The 16,130-nt window shown below is 39.3% G+C and overlaps 1 protein-coding gene across 6 annotated transcripts in view; it reads right to left on the reverse strand.

The window, feature by feature from the left end:
* Nucleotides 1-1,265: 1,265 nt before the first annotated feature.
* Nucleotides 1,266-16,130, reverse strand: part of LOC137618250 (KIF-binding protein-like) — a 65,494-nt gene continuing 50,629 nt past the window's right edge. For all 6 annotated transcript variants that reach the window (XM_068348408.1, XM_068348406.1, XM_068348405.1 and 3 more), the window contains 5 exons: nucleotides 11,709-11,935; nucleotides 6,421-6,499; nucleotides 5,173-5,351; nucleotides 2,899-3,049; nucleotides 1,266-1,479 (listed from right to left, as the gene is read on the reverse strand). In XM_068348408.1, the coding sequence (XP_068204509.1) occupies nucleotides 1,351-1,479; nucleotides 2,899-3,049; nucleotides 5,173-5,351; nucleotides 6,421-6,499; nucleotides 11,709-11,935 (765 nt within the window). In that variant the 3' untranslated portion in view covers nucleotides 1,266-1,350. The remainder of the gene's footprint in view (nucleotides 1,480-2,898; nucleotides 3,050-5,172; nucleotides 5,352-6,420; nucleotides 6,500-11,708; nucleotides 11,936-16,130) is intronic.

Consider the following 16,130-nt stretch of genomic DNA (forward strand, 5'->3'; position numbering starts at 1 on the left):
ACTCAGTGAATTATAAAAAATTAATTTTACAAATAAAAATTAAACACTCATGAGAAGATAGAATTTTAATAGCAAAAAGAAATTATAAAGGTGAAATACTAATGAAAGAAACAAACATATAAAACTTTGTCATAGAAAGGATAAGATTATAAATTTAACTGGGAATGAAAAAGGAATGTCGCACAGTACTAGTACAGTATAGTATTCAAATTTACAAAGCATGCTACTCAACATTCAACTTACAGCAATTTTGATACATTACTGGTCAGACAAAATGGAGTTTAGACATATGTTAGAATACTGTTGTAGAGTAAAGGGATTTTGACGAAGGAAAAATCTATTTCTGGGGAGATACCTGTGACGCCCGGTGAAAAGGTCCTTCTTTACACTTTTCTGATATAAATCTTCCAAATATACCAGAGAAAGTTAAAAGCATGGAATGCAGAGGTTACTACCCTCGCGCGAGCACCCTGAAGGTGTCGTGTATAATGCAGGGTCGTGTGAAAACCACTATTCACAGGCTGTCTTCAATTTAGCTAATTCCTTCGTCAAAAGGGATGGGCCGATACAGAGGCACTAGCTACGTTACCTGAACCACACCACTGACGCCCGACGCGAGCGCCATCTAAACAACATCCCTTCTTTTGGAACTCATAAGCGTTGTCTCGTTTGTTAGAAAAATGAGGTAATGTAAATTTCATCTTTGTATTTAACACTTGTTATATGTCGTAAAGTCGGAACTGACACTTAATCATGATTTTACGATGTAAAAATCATTTTTGATACTTAATGCTTAATTAAGGATAAGCAACGTAAATTCGGAACCGACATATGACAAGCTGACCTAAAGTCGGAACTGATATATGATGACCCAACATAAAGCTGTACTGTATTTCAAGAGCAATTTGAAGTTGAGAATGCAATGTATGGTACCAAGAAAAATATACAAACCATTTCTTATTTTCTAAGTGAGGATCTGTTTACACTCTTGAATATTCACTGTACTTGGATATAAACATCTTCAGACTTTTGAATTGTTTACTATTTCCCAAACCATTCTTTATCAAACATGATAATTATATATCACCGATTACATGATATTCAGCATATTTTCATATAGAGAGAAAGTCTGGTTTTATAATACGTGACACATCAAAACAAATGATCTTTTTTTCTGACTGCAATTGTATCTAATTTTCCATTAGCCTCAAAATATTTGCCAGCATCTCCAGTAAATATACCGCTTGTTTAGTGAAACATCACAATGCTTTGCTGTACTTCAAATTTCATTATTTTTCAATATCAAATTGATAAAAGGTGTATCTAGACACTGCTACGACAGGGATTTCTTCACAGGCACTGATTTCTCATTTGCTCCATCTTGAGAGGGAGAAGTTGTACCATTTCTCGACATATTGCTAGTTCTTGAGCCATGATGGGCTCGCATTCTTTATTCTTATCACAGTACTCAACTACCCTCTGAAATAAATAAAAAGTAAATTATACAGTACATGAATGACCAGTACTCTTTTTATAATTTAATTTTAGCTATATAGGAGCTATTAAGTAAACTAAAGTTCTTGATAAAAAGAGAAACTGAATTTCACTTATATGTTATAGCAAGAATCTTTATGCAATTTCAACATTTCCATGTTGTGATTGTTATTTCTTGATTTTTTATAATGGTAAATTATGTTAAAGATGTTTTTATTGTTAGTAACTAGTTTTTAATCAACCATTTTTATAAAATTCTAACTTAAATAGTACACATGTCTATTAGTAAAGTAGAACACAGAACTACCATGAGGAAAATCCTACAGGTTCCATAAACTCTCGCTAAATGAAGCTTTATAATGCAAAAGGAAAAGTTCTAAAAGGAACTGAAACCATATTGAGAGTTAAAAGCTTAATTATTTTCTTCTTACAATATCACTCTATCAATAATGAAGGATTAAATTTTCATTCATGAATTAATCTCTGAATCAAATAAATGAATGATCATATTTATTTTTGTTCATTGTATAATACCTAATTACAAGTCTGAATTTGAGTTTATTAGCTTCTGTATATCCACATTTGGATATACAATTTTTATGCAACTTTAACTGATCAATACAATAAATATAAGGTAGATCTATACATACCCTATTGGCTAAAATTCACAAAACTGAATGAATCTATAATGTAATGCGATTAAGATTTATACAAGGACTCATTATTGGTGATCAATTTCTTAAGCCAACTGATTATTTAGTGATAAAATATACTTTGTAACTAATTATAACTAATTACTCTAGCCCACCATTACTTTTCACTAGCATACATACATACATACATACATATACCAAGGCACTTCCCCCAATTTTGGGGGGTAGCCGACATCAACAAATGAAACAAAAACAAAAAAGGGGACCTCTACTCTCTACGTTCCTCCCAGCATAACAAGGGACTCAACCAAGTTCAGCTGGTACTGCTAGGGTGCCACAACCCACCCTCCCCCGTTATCCACCACAGATGAAGCTTCATAATGCTGAATCTCCTACTGCTGCTACCTCCGCGGTCATCTAAGGCATCGGAGGAAGCAGCAGGGCCTACCGGAACTGCGTCACAATCGCTCGCCATTCATTCCTATTTCTAGCACGCTCTCTTGCCTCTCTCACATCTATCCTCCTATCACCCAGAGCTTCCTTCACTCCATCCATCCACCCAAACCTTGGCCTTCCTCTTGTACTTCTCCCATCAACTCTTGCATTCATCACCTTCTTTAGCAGATGAAGATATTTCTATCTATTACCTGCAACTATAAAGCTCCCACTATATACTGAAAATCACAAATATAGTTCATCTATAATTCTATGCTAAATACAAATGCCTCTCTGAATTGCATTTTTATCTTACCTTATAATTTTGTAGAGATTGTGCAATATTCTGTATTTTGCTTTGCTGATTAGTAGAGATGAGTTTGGACCATAGCCTTCCCAAGTGAAACCATGCAACCAACGCAGGCCGTACAGAATCTTCTGAATATTTTTCGGGTTGTTCACCAGTACTGTTAAAAAAAAAAAAACATTGTTTTGAAATCTCTAGTTTACTCTAGTTTACTCAAATCACTTGTTTTCCCCATCGCATCATACAGCTCAGAATGTTGGGTTTTAAAAGCTACAGATCGGAAAAGATTAGAAAGTTTTGAACTGTGGTGTTACAGAAGAGTCCTTAGGATAAGCTGGATTGAGAAAAAGACTAACGTGGAAGTTCTACAAAAGATCAATATCGAAAAAAGATTACTTGACATTTTGGATGAAAGAAAACTAACTTTTATTGGACACCAGGTTCGGAAACACAATACTCTGGAAAGAACGCTGCTAATTGGATCAGTCTATGGTACAAGAACGATAGGAAGGCCTAAAACTAGATTGAGTGACAATATCAAGGAGATGTGCGGGCTAACGATGGTGGAGTTGGAAAGGAAGGCTCAAGACCGGAATGAATAGAGATGTTTTGTGTAGAGGGCCACGGCCGTTCGACATCGAACACCCCGTACTTGATGATGAGTTTACTTATGTAGTATTGTTACTGTGATACTACCTGATGTATATTTTTTAACATAAAATTGTTTTAATAAAAACCATTACACTGTACTTATAGATGGCCCTTTTGCGTGCAATAGTGTCTCGATTGTGATACATATAAAATCGCTATTTTAGCCACTAACAGTTTGGTACAAATGAAAAGGAAAAAAAGACAATCAGCTGGTACATTGTAGTTTCAGGCAGTTCCCCAAATTTTCCACCGGCAGTCAGGATTAATCTTAGGACATCTGTATCTGTTTACTTTACACTCACACTGCCCTGATGCTATTTCCAATTTGCGACCTTGTTTCAGGAAGGGATACAGCATACACATGACAGTAATATTACTGGTCTCCTGCTTTTACAACAGATGACTGATGTGTCTGGGATTTCACAGACCATGGAACTGAGCAATAACGTACAGTATGTACTGTATTTTTGGGGTCAAATTATATTTTTGACTTCTCAACAAGCCCCAAAAGGATGATCCTGATTGTAAGGATATACCTGTGAAGGTGCAGTACTGGCTGGCTGCCATTTCCTCTCTTTCCTTGAACAGGAACTGCAGTTTCCAGGACAAATTGTGGTATAAAAATGGCTAATAACTTCCGTAATGAGTTTGAAGCGAGGAGGACATTTTGAAAGAAAATCATTAAAAGAAAGGGTATAAATAGACTTTCAAAAGAGTTACTATTTCTGAAATGCATCTTCTTTAAACTTTCAAAAATCAACCACAATCATCTTAGCACTAAAACAGGAAGTACCTAAAGTATCTAGAGAGGAATTATTAGCTGAGTATATAACACATAAGAGACCATTATTCCAAACTATACTGTACTCAATTTGCATACTTCCCATGTTCACCCCCCAAAACAAGGGAGGATTTAAGGCAGCATGCAGTTATCTTATCTCAATATATGACTCTTATTGGAGATAAACAGCAGTTACCGACCGGCGGTCCCCCACCACTGTCAGGTGGGTAATTACCTGTCCGGTCGTTAACGACCTTGTTAAGGTTTTTCTGCCGTATTTTCCAGCTCGCGCTAGAATATCTCCTATAGTAAAGAATGAGGGTTTGTATTCAGTGTAGGAACAAACTTGTAATATAAATGATAGGATAAAGGGGAGCAAGTAGAGGATGCAACACAAGTCATGACAGTGAAAGGCGGTTGATGACAGAGCCTGTTAAATATCTGCTACTGTTTAAGAACCTCTCAGGCCATAGATGAGTAGTGTACTTTCCTTTCTTTCCAAAATACAAGATTAGAAAGGCAGAGAAAGTCAGGGCATCAGACAAGTGGACTATAGTCCATTTCTTTTAGCGATGCATATTTGCACCGACTCGCGGCAGTGCCCTTTTAGCTCGGAAAAGTTTCCGGATCGCTGATTGGTTGGACAAGATAATTCTAACCAATCAGCGATCCGGAAACTTTTCCGAGCTAAAAGGGCACCGCTGCGAGTCGGTGCAAATCTGCATCACTAAAAGAAATTGACTATAGTTGTTTGCTCTGAGGATTCTACAGAAGGATCATTAAAACTTGTTGTCACTGTCAAAACAATTCTTATAATGCTGTCATATATAAATGAATTGACCTTTACTTACTCAGTATCCTTCATCGAATCGAGATAATGGAGAAAATGCTGTATGCTCGATGTTGCCAAAGTATTAATCTTCTTAGCTTGTGCAGATGTTGGTTCATTTCCCAGCCCTATTAGTGAATATTTACTATCCATCATAGTACTGTACGTTTCCGCCAGTTCATAGTTTATTTGACGACATACCTGAAAGAAATCACGAGTTATAATTTTCAATGCTTACAGTATAATCATTAATAATATCTTAATGTGCAATATCTGTAACATCTATTAACACCAAAGCAATACAGTTATTAAGATTTTAAAGATATCCCAGTCATGTGTATAAAGTCAACAATAATTGAACTAGTAAAATGACAAAACCAGTGAATTAAAAAGTGCTACGATATTTACGAAATAAACATTAGACTTTAACAATTGTAGAAAACCTTCCACATTCAGCCAATGTTCACAAAAATTACTAATTAAACAAAGGATTGAGCAAAAGTGGAGGAGGTAAAGCATATAAGATACATATTTGACAAACCCAGATTATGGATGGTCTTGCATAACACAGAGACTAATTCTTTATATATTGTGGTATGTAGCATCTTACCTTCACATCAATATAGTGGAGTTTAGTACTATTGGTCGCTAAATTATTTTTGTAGTATTCCTTAGCCACATATTCATATTATTTCCTCTTACCTTTCCTATGTTTCTTTTAATTCCTTCCTAGGTATCTCACCAACTTCATTAACTATTCCTAGTTTCAATTTTCTCCCGACTGAAAAACATATCTTTTGAGCCAACTTTATGAGAGTCAATAAATGCGAATGCTGTTGTGTCAGATCTTTCATAATAAAGTAACAGCCACTAAGATTTCTTTTAATGTTGTGTTGGGTCTGTCATTAAATTTATTTTGTGGATATATAATTTTGGTTGTAAAGGTTAGATTTTAATTTCAATAAGTGTGGATATGATTTAGAAAGCTTATGTAGAGTACCTTTTGTGTATATAAATGTTATATTCTGTTTTTAGATCATTCAATAAAGTGATTCCATGATTTGTTATCTTGATAAATATGATATACAGGGTACAACATAATTTAGTAATGAAATTTTCACAACTACCAAAAGTGGCGTGAAAAGAACAAAATATGAAATGATTATGACGAGAGCTATTTATGAATCCATATAATTATTTTTTTAATTACAAATAAGCAATAGACTTTCATGATAATTCTACAGACACTTAATAATCATAAAGTACTCACATTCATGTAGTATCTGGGATTCAGCTCCCCAATGACAGCAGACAACAAGTCTATACGACGTTTGTGCATTTTTGATTTCCTGTTCGGAACACAATTTTGTTAATTTTCTAACATTATGACTAGATATAACTATTATTTTCATGTGAGGTGTATTTCATGCTGTTGCAATTATATTAAAGATTTTCCTTATTCGCTACTGTTGGACAATAATGAACAAAAAATAATTTAATCAAGATTAGTATTTACAGTTTTTGCAATTTTCATTCTTTATATAAATTTATACATCTTAAAACATACAGAAATATAGTTAAATTTATAACAACAACTATTCTGTTCTCTTAAAATACTCATGATTTATTTCAATTAATACTACATACAAACGGGACACTTTCAAATGCTTAAAATTCTAAAAGTAACTTGTAGTTTTCTTAGCAATAAAAATCTGAGACCTATAAAATAGCAGATGCCTTCAGTGTGAGCTGAAACGGGTGTTAAATCGTTAACAAAATAGTTACTTAACGACAGGTGTTGAGAGGGGGAAGATCCGCCCGCTAGTCTGTCACAGCCAAGCCACTTTTGACCATGCGCTCATGTCTTAGAAGAATGATCGAGGTCGCAAATATAATGTTAAAGGACTTACGTTTGTATAGCTCAGAAAAATACATATCTTTGAAATTTATCATTCATTCTTAAATGTACAGCATACATACTTATTGCCCTTTAAAATAAGAGTGACTCATTGGTGGGGAGATGTCTCCTATAACCAAACTGGAAGTTCTATTTCTTCTCAGGACATGACATGACATAGGAGTGAGGAGTGTGATTCCACTGACCTCCTTATAGCTCCACAGAGGAATGTAGAAGCTGTTAGGGCCTTGGCCAGTACTAAGGCTAGAAACACATGTTACCCTACCATGGTGCATGTAGAGATATGCACTGGGAACACTCACTGACACTGGCATCACACTACAGAGAGGTCACCATTCGAGGGCAGCGGTGTTAGGTGTGCCCGTCAGCATGAAATGATGTTCGTTATCAAAACACACAAGTAAGGGCAACATAGTTCGAAAATGGTAACTTCATCTCAGTGAAGTGAGCCGAGTTATGCTCTGAGCAGAGTTAATCATCTTCCTAATTAGAGAACATTGAATGACACTTTGCAGGGAGGGGGGGGGACTACATATAATCTACGTTTCATAAAAGGCACACAATACACGAGGATTCACAAAGAAACTTTTACCACGTCTTTCGTTTTAGTGCGCTTCTGCTGTTAAAGGCGAGAACACTAAAAAAATCAACTTTCATAACAAACAAAAGTAAGAAAACGATTCAATAGAGAAAGAGCACAGTAACAGTGCAAGTAAGTTCGCGCTGGTTGAGGCCGAAGTGAAAAGTGGATAGTTTTCAGCATATGGGTAGGTGGGGTTCCCCCTCGCATCGTTAACCAATTACCTTGTCAACGAATCAATGGCCATTCCATCTCACACTGAAGTCATCTCCTATTTTGTAAGACGAAAGGTTTGTTTGCTCGTATGAACAACTAATTTCATATTATCTTACATACATCATACATACATATACCAAAGGCACTTCCCCCAAGTTTGGGGGGTAGCCGACAACAACAAGAAACAAAACAAAAAGGGGACCTCTACTCTCTACGTTCCTCCAGCCTAACCAGGGACTCGGCCGAGTTCAGCTGGTACTGCTAGGGTGCCACAGCCCAACCTCCCACATTTCCACCACAGATGAAGCTTCATACTGCCGAGTCCCCTACTGCTGCTACCTCCGCGGTCATCTAAGGCACCGGAGGAAGCAGCAGGGCCTACCGGAACTGCGTCACAATCGCTCGCCATTCATTCCTATTTCTAGCACGCTCTCTTGCCTCTCTCACATCTATCCTCCTATCACCCAGAGCTTTCTTCACACCATCCATCCACCCAAACCTTGGCCTTCCTCTTGTACTTCTCCCATCAACTCTTGCATTCATCACCTTCTTTAGCAGACAGCCATTTTCCATTCTCTCAACATGGCCAAACCACCTCAACACATTCATATCCACTCTAGCCGCTAACTCATTTCTTACACCCGTTCTCACCCTCACCACTTCGTTCCTAACCCTATCTACTCGAGATACACCAGCCATACTCCTCAGACACTTCATCTCAAACACATTCAATTTCTGTCTCTCCATCACTTTCATTCCCCACAACTCCGATCCATACATCACAGTTGGTACAATCACTTTCTCATATAGAACTCTCTTTACATTCATGCCCAATCCTCTATTTTTTACTACTCCCTTAACTGCCCCCAACATTTTGCAACCTTCATTCACTCTCTGACGTACATCTGCTTCCACTCCACCATTTGCTGCAACAACAGACCCCAAGTACTTAAACTGATCCACCTCCTCAAGTAACTCTCCATTCAACATGACATTCAACCTTGCACCACCTTCCCTTCTCGTACATCTCATAACCTTACTCTTACCCACATTAACTCTCAACTTCCTTCTCTCACACACCCTTCCAAATTCTGTCACTAGTCGGTCAAGCTTCTCTTCTGTGTCTGCTACCAGTACAGTATCATCCGCAAACAACAACTGATTTACCTCCCATTCATGATCATTCTCGCCTACCAGTTTTAATCCTCGTCCAAGCACTCTAGCATTCACCTCTCTCACCACTCCATCAACATACAAGTTAAACAACCACGGCGACATCACACATCCCTGTCTCAGCCCCACTCTCACCGGAAACCAATCGCTCACCTCATTTCCTATTCTAACACATGCTTTACTACCTGTGTAGAAACTTTTCACTGCTTGCAACAACCTTCCACCAACTCCATATAACCTCATCACATTCCACATTGCTTCCCTATCAACTCTATCATATGCTTTCTCCAGATCCATAAACGCAACATACACCTCCTTACCTTTTGCTAAATATTTCTCGCATATCTGCCTAACTGTAAAAATCTGATTCATACAACCCCTACCTCTTCTAAAACCACCCTGTACTTCCAAGATTGCATTCTCTGTTTTATCCTTAATCCTATTAATCAGTATTCTACCATACACTTTTCCAACTACACTCAACAAACTAATACCTCTTGAATTACAACACTCATGCACATCTCCCTTACCCTTATATAGTGGTACAATACATGCACAGACCCAATCTACTGGTACCATTGACAACACAAGACACACATTAAACAATCTCACCAACCATTCAAGTACAGTCACACCCCCTTCCTTCAACATCTCAGCTTTCACACCATCCATACCCGATGCTTTTCCTACTCTCGTTTCATCTAGTGCTCTCCTCACTTCCTCTATCGTAATCTCTCTCTCATTCTCATCTCCCATCACTGGCACCTCAACACCTGGAACCGCAATTATATCTGCCTCCCTATCATCCTCAACATTCAGCAAACTTTCAAAATATTCCGCCCACCTTTTCCTTGCCTCCTCTCCTTTTAACAACCTTCCATTTCCATCTTTCACTGTCTCTTCAATTCTTGCGCCGGCCTTCCTTACTCTCTTCACTTCTTTCCAAAACTTCTTCTTATTCTCTTCATATGACTGACCCAGTCCCTGACCCCACCTCAGGTCAGCTGCCCTCTTTGCCTCACGTACCTTGCGCTTTACTTCCACCTTTTGCTCTCTATATTTTTCATACTTCTCTATACTATTACTCTGCAGCCATTCTTCAAAAGCCCTCTTTTTCTCTTCCACTTTTACCTTCACTCCTTCATTCCACCATTCACTGCCCTTCCTCATGCTGCCTCCAACAACCTTCTTGCCACATACATCACTTGCAATCCCAACAAAATTTTCCTTTGCTAACTTCCACTCCTCCTCTAAATTACCAGTTTCTCTTACTCTCACCTCGTCATATGCCATTTTCAACCTTTCCTGATATTTACTTTTTACCCCCGGTTTTATTAGCTCTTCAACCCTCACTAGCTCCCTTTTACATCCACCTACTCTATTCCCCCACTCTTTTGCTACAACCAATTTTCCTTCCACCAAAAAATGATCAGACATACCGTTAGCCATACCCCTAAACACGTGCACGTCTTTCAATCTTCCAAACATTCTTTTCGTTACCAACACATAATCCATTAATGCCCTTTCTACTACTCTTCCATTTGCCACTCTTACCCATGTATACTTATTTTTATCTTTCTTTTTAAAAAAGCTAGCACTTATTACCATCTCTTGTTCAACACACATATCTACCAGTCTCTCACCACTCTCATTTTCACCTGGTACGCCATATTTCCCAATGACACCTTCTACCTCTCCAGCACCCACTCTAGCATTTAAGTCACCCATAACAACTACATAATTCCTTCTACCCAGTCCTTCTACACACCTAGTTAATTCACTCCAGAACTCATTCCGCTCTTCTTCACTTTTCTCACTACCTGGCCCATACGCACTGACAAACGCCCAACATTCCCTACCCAACCTAACCCTTACCCACATTAACCTAGATGATATCTCCTTCCATTCCACTACTTTACCTGTCATCCATTCACTCAACAATAAAGCCACACCCTCTCTCGCTCTTCCCCTTTCAATCCCAGACACTCTACCAGACATTTCACCAAACATCACTTCACCCTTTCCTTTCATCTTTGTCTCACACAAGGCCAATACATCCATCCTTCTACTTCTAAACATACTTCCAATCTCACATCTTTTACTCTCTATCGTACTACATCCACGCACATTCAAACACCCCAAAACTAGAGTGCGGGGAGCAGTCACTCTCCCCCCAGCTCCATCTCTTTGTTGCTGTCTCACAGGATACTCTACAGGAGAGGGGGTTCCCAGCCCCCTCGTCCCGTCCCTTTTAGTCGCCTCTTACGACACGCAGGGATAACGTTGGCGCTATTCTAATTGTTTTATGCCCCCGCGGCCACAGGGGGCATAAAACAATTAGAATATTATCTTAAGAACAAAAAACATATACAAATCAGAGCACTGTACTTCAAATTAACCAAAAGAATGAAGAGATACAGTATGTCTACTTTTGAGTACAGTATTCTAAGAGAGAAGAGGTTCAGGTATAATTCTCAATTGAAAGTGTTTAGCCCATACATAAATTTCAAAGTATGTCTGCCTTTGGAAATGTGAAAGTACTTGTTTGTCTATCAAGTGTAAGGATTAAAAAAATATTTGTTGCCTTACATTCAAATAAGTAAAGAAGGATTTGGTTATATAATTAATCTACAGTATTTAATATCTAAAAGAGCTTGAAAATAAATGTTACCTTTCCTCTGATGGCTCAAAAAAGGCTAGAGCTTTGTATAGAAGGCTCATCTCCTGGGTAATATTTACATGATCTCCAGCATGGTCCTCCATATTATAATACTGACGAGCAGACGAGAGCCAACGTAGTCCCGACAAAAACACTTGTCGAGCTTCATCAAAATTCTTAACGGGTTTAGCAACAACCTCCGATTCCAGATCACACACATCTAATTGCAAGAATTCCAGCTGTGTTGAACAATGTTATCTAATTAGTTTCAGTTTTCTTGAAAGAGATTTTATTAATAGAATTAGTGACTGAAAAGTGTGTATAGGCACCAATCATTAAAAAATACAATTCTTTAATATAAAACATGTAAATTTACTGGGATTAAATTTCTTTTAAGAATATAATTTAGTAAAACAAAAAACTACAATCAGAGCAAAATTTAGATTTCAGTGGGTACAGTACATAACTGCAAAAATTTTACATTTACAATATAAAATAAAAAGCCATAAAGTCTGAATAAGACATTCAAATTTTGAGAACATAAAATAGCACATCCTGTTTACATCCGTTAAGATTCTAATGACAAAACTATGCCATCTGTGAAAAATTACAAATTTTAAAAGTACTTTGTATTTTTCCTAAGTATACAAACCTGAGGCCTTTAAAATAAGGATATATCTTTAAGGATGCTAAAATGGCCATTAAATTGTTAACAAAGTGGCTGGTAAACAAAGACTAACGTAAACGATATCCCTATTGGCTTACCGTACTGTGCTGAAGATCGGTCTTGTTAGGACCATTCACCCGCAGTGGCTGTCAAAGCAGCCTCAAATCGCTACCCAGCCCTAAAGGTATGGGCTGATGATTGAGCTCCGTGTCGTTAAGAGACGGAAAAGTGAACTATCTTATTTTAGCCTACTGTACAGTGGTGGAGATCACTAGGACTAGGCACAGTGTAAAATCCGGACGTCGGACGTCGGACGTCGGATGCCATCCGGGAGAATAGTAATCGCTTGTATCACCGGGAAAGACGCGAAAATACACCTCTTTTTTGTGACTGGTAATGTTCACTGATACTTTCTGTTATTTTCTGAATAAATGTTCGAAAAATATTGATTTATTTTCATTTTATTGAGAATAATCTCAATCGGACGTCAACATTACACTATGTACTAAGTGATATTCTCAATAACATGAAAATAAACCAATATTTTTCGAACATTTATTCAGAAAATAACAGAAAGTATCAGTGAACATTACCAGTCACAAAAAAGATGTGTATTTTCGCGTCTTTCCCAGTGATACAAGCGATTTTCTATTCTCCCGGACGGCATCCGACGTCCGGATTTTACACTGTGCCCTAGGACTATTCATCTGCAACTGATACAGAGGTGATTATAACAACAGGCGAGTTCCGTACAGTTGTTGTGTGAATGTAATTAACGATTTTTGTTTGTAATATACCTTGGAAAACACTGCCACAGTTATGAGGTGGTTAGATTGTTTACACCTGTAGGAGTTGTCGGAAAAACAATGCCGTAGTGACGAGGGAGACAGATCATTCACACCTTGGGGAGTTGTCAGGTAGCTGTTGTCCACGTAGGGTAATTGCCCCGGGGCTCTGAGGTTGTGAATTCGTGGTGTGGGTCCTTTCCTGCTATTGGCCTCATTGGTTGGTGAGTTGCAACTCGAAGCTCGTCTATTGTTACCACAGAGGGAACTTGTAAGGTGAGTTTTAACTACAACAGTACAGACCACGCACAAGGGTAAGGAACAATTTTTTAAATAGTGATAGTATCCAGAAAGGTGAGTGCATACACTCCTCCCATTCTCTGACTTACAGTGCTGATGTTTTGTCCGAGTACAACTGTCTACCTGCCACCAGTACGACTGTGTTAAATGTAACACAGGCTCGTGCTTGCTTTGATTGATCCTGAAGGTGCCAGTTAGTGATGAGTACTGTCGCACTCTTCTGAAGAAAGAAGGCAATTGTTACAATTCCAAAGGAACTTATACTGAAAGGCCTCCCCACGTAACTATTTTCTTTATCGTCATCCTCTCATGGAAGAATTGTTCACAGAAGGTAAAGGAAGAGAGAAAAGATTGGTAGAGGAATACGAAAGAGAGTGAATTCTCCTTCCTCTTGCTAACTATTCCTCTTTCATAGAGAAGTCAGGGCCTGGGCGGCCAATATTGACGGTGCTTTTTCTCATGAAGAAGCTATAAGGGTTCTCTCTGAGGTAGAATCAACAAGAACTTCCTTTGCCTCATTATAAACCACTACACTGGGGATTTTATCACAAGGGGAGTACTCACTGGGAACACCCATTGGCACTGCAACACAGGGATCACTATCAGAAACACTATCGCTGCCAGGTGACCCGTCAAAGAATAATTTTCATTATCGGGTACATAGGTAGGGCGAAACGCTGCCTGAAACGGGTACTGTAACTCCCTCACGAGTAAGAGAAACAACCACAAAACAAGACAAGTTATGTTTTGAGCTTATCATCTCTCTAGGAAAAGCAAGAACAGCACTCCAAAGGGAAGGAGGGCGGGTTACAGTCACCCCTTCACACAAGGGGATTTCAAAGGTTGTACCCTCATAGGAGCAAAATTAACTTCATTATATGTTTACCCCTCGGATGCTCCCATTTCCAAGCTAGAGCGCTAAAATAAAAAATACAATTTTCACAAAAGAATGTGAGAAAAGATCCAACAGTCAAGAGAGGAGCACAATGGTGCATCTCCCTCATGCCACCTATCATTAACCAAATATGACAATTTGTCTTGAATTGTATTTTTCCTAGCTATACAAACCCGTAATCATTTAATATAGGAATTCGCTTCAGCTCAGCTGAAACAGCTGGAGAGAAAGAAAAGCAGGAAGTTGCGCTGATTGGTTGGCTGGCGGTATGGGGCGGAGCTTGGCTCCGCCCACCCCCACCGCCAGCCCGCTTTCCTCATTCAAATGCTTTAGGCTCAATATGGAACATGAGAGGGGTGGTAGAGGCGGGCATTTATATTAAATATTTACGGGTTTGTATAGCTAGGAAAAATACAATTTAGGACAAATTGTCATTTGTTCCGACGCGATATACAAACCTCGTAATCATTTAATATAGGAAGACTCACTGGTTGGTGGGAGGTCTGCCTTTGCTGCTTGTGGACAGGTAACTGCCCGGATATAGACCTGGTCTCGAATGAGAGCAGAGGACTAAATCCACCCACCCCTGTCTCTTGACCCGACATGATGATGGTGGGGTCTGAAGGACTGGGAGCCGCCGCGCGATGTGTAAGAGCATTGCGCGACCAGAGAGCGTGAACGTAAGAGACACTCGACCCTAGGGTCACAGTGACTGGATGAAACTCCAAAACCAAAAGGCAAAGGGTTTATACAAACACCGACTTCCCTGCCTAGCAGAAGACGGGGGGAGAATACTTGTAAACAAACTATAGCAATCTCACAAACTATAGCAATCTCACCTGGGAAGACTTGTCTTGATGTATGGAACTCCAAGGGAGGAGACAGAGAGAAAGGCGGATCACCTGCAGACTGCTTTCACACTGCCAAACATACTATAAAATCAAGACAAGAGACTTCCCTGTCCCAGAGGAACTGGAAAAGTCAGACAATAGCTTGAGCTGCTACCACAGGGCCAAGAACAAAGGTGTCCAAGGACTTGTGCGTAAACTCCCTCAAGTAAAAGACCGTAAAGGCGGTCTGGCGTTTCCCAACACCAGCCTTCAGCACTTGGCCCACTGCAAGATTTCTCTTGAAAGCGAGTGTGGGGGCAATGCCCCTGATCTCGTGAGCTTAAACCCTCGCTGGTGCTTGGACTCTTGAGGAAGTCTCATACGCCTTGCGGATGGTCTCACGGATCCAAAAGGATATCGTGTTCCTCGACACCTCCCTCTTGGTTCTGCCGGTGCTAACGAAGTCGTCGACATTCATGTCTGAGATGCCGAGTTTGCTTAAGATAGCGCCGGAGACACCTGACGGGACAGAGAAGCCTCTCACCTGAACCGCCACATCCGGTAAGGAAGGAATAGTGAAGGCCTCGAACCTGGGATCGAGGATCGCTGGGTTCTGAGTCTTGGCCACAAACTCTGGCACAAAACTCAAGGAGATCTCCTTCCAACCCTCTGCGTGAGTGATATTACAGGAGAGGCCGTGTAACTCCCCGACTTTCTTCGCCGATGCTAAGGGTAGCAGAAAAACAGTCCTAAAGGTCAAGTGCCTGTTTGAGGCACGGCTCAAGGGTTCATACGGAACACAAGTAAGCGACCTGAGAATTAAGGTGACATCCCACTGGGGAACTCTAAGTTCCCTTGGGGGACGCAACTGTTCGAAGCTCTTAATAAGCATAGAAATCCCCGGGGCGTTGGAAATATCTATGCCCTTCAGATGGAACACCATTGCAAGGGCAGACC

Source organism: Palaemon carinicauda, chromosome 24 (assembly GCF_036898095.1).
Source record: "Palaemon carinicauda isolate YSFRI2023 chromosome 24, ASM3689809v2, whole genome shotgun sequence".
NCBI lineage: Eukaryota > Metazoa > Arthropoda > Malacostraca > Decapoda > Palaemonidae > Palaemon > Palaemon carinicauda.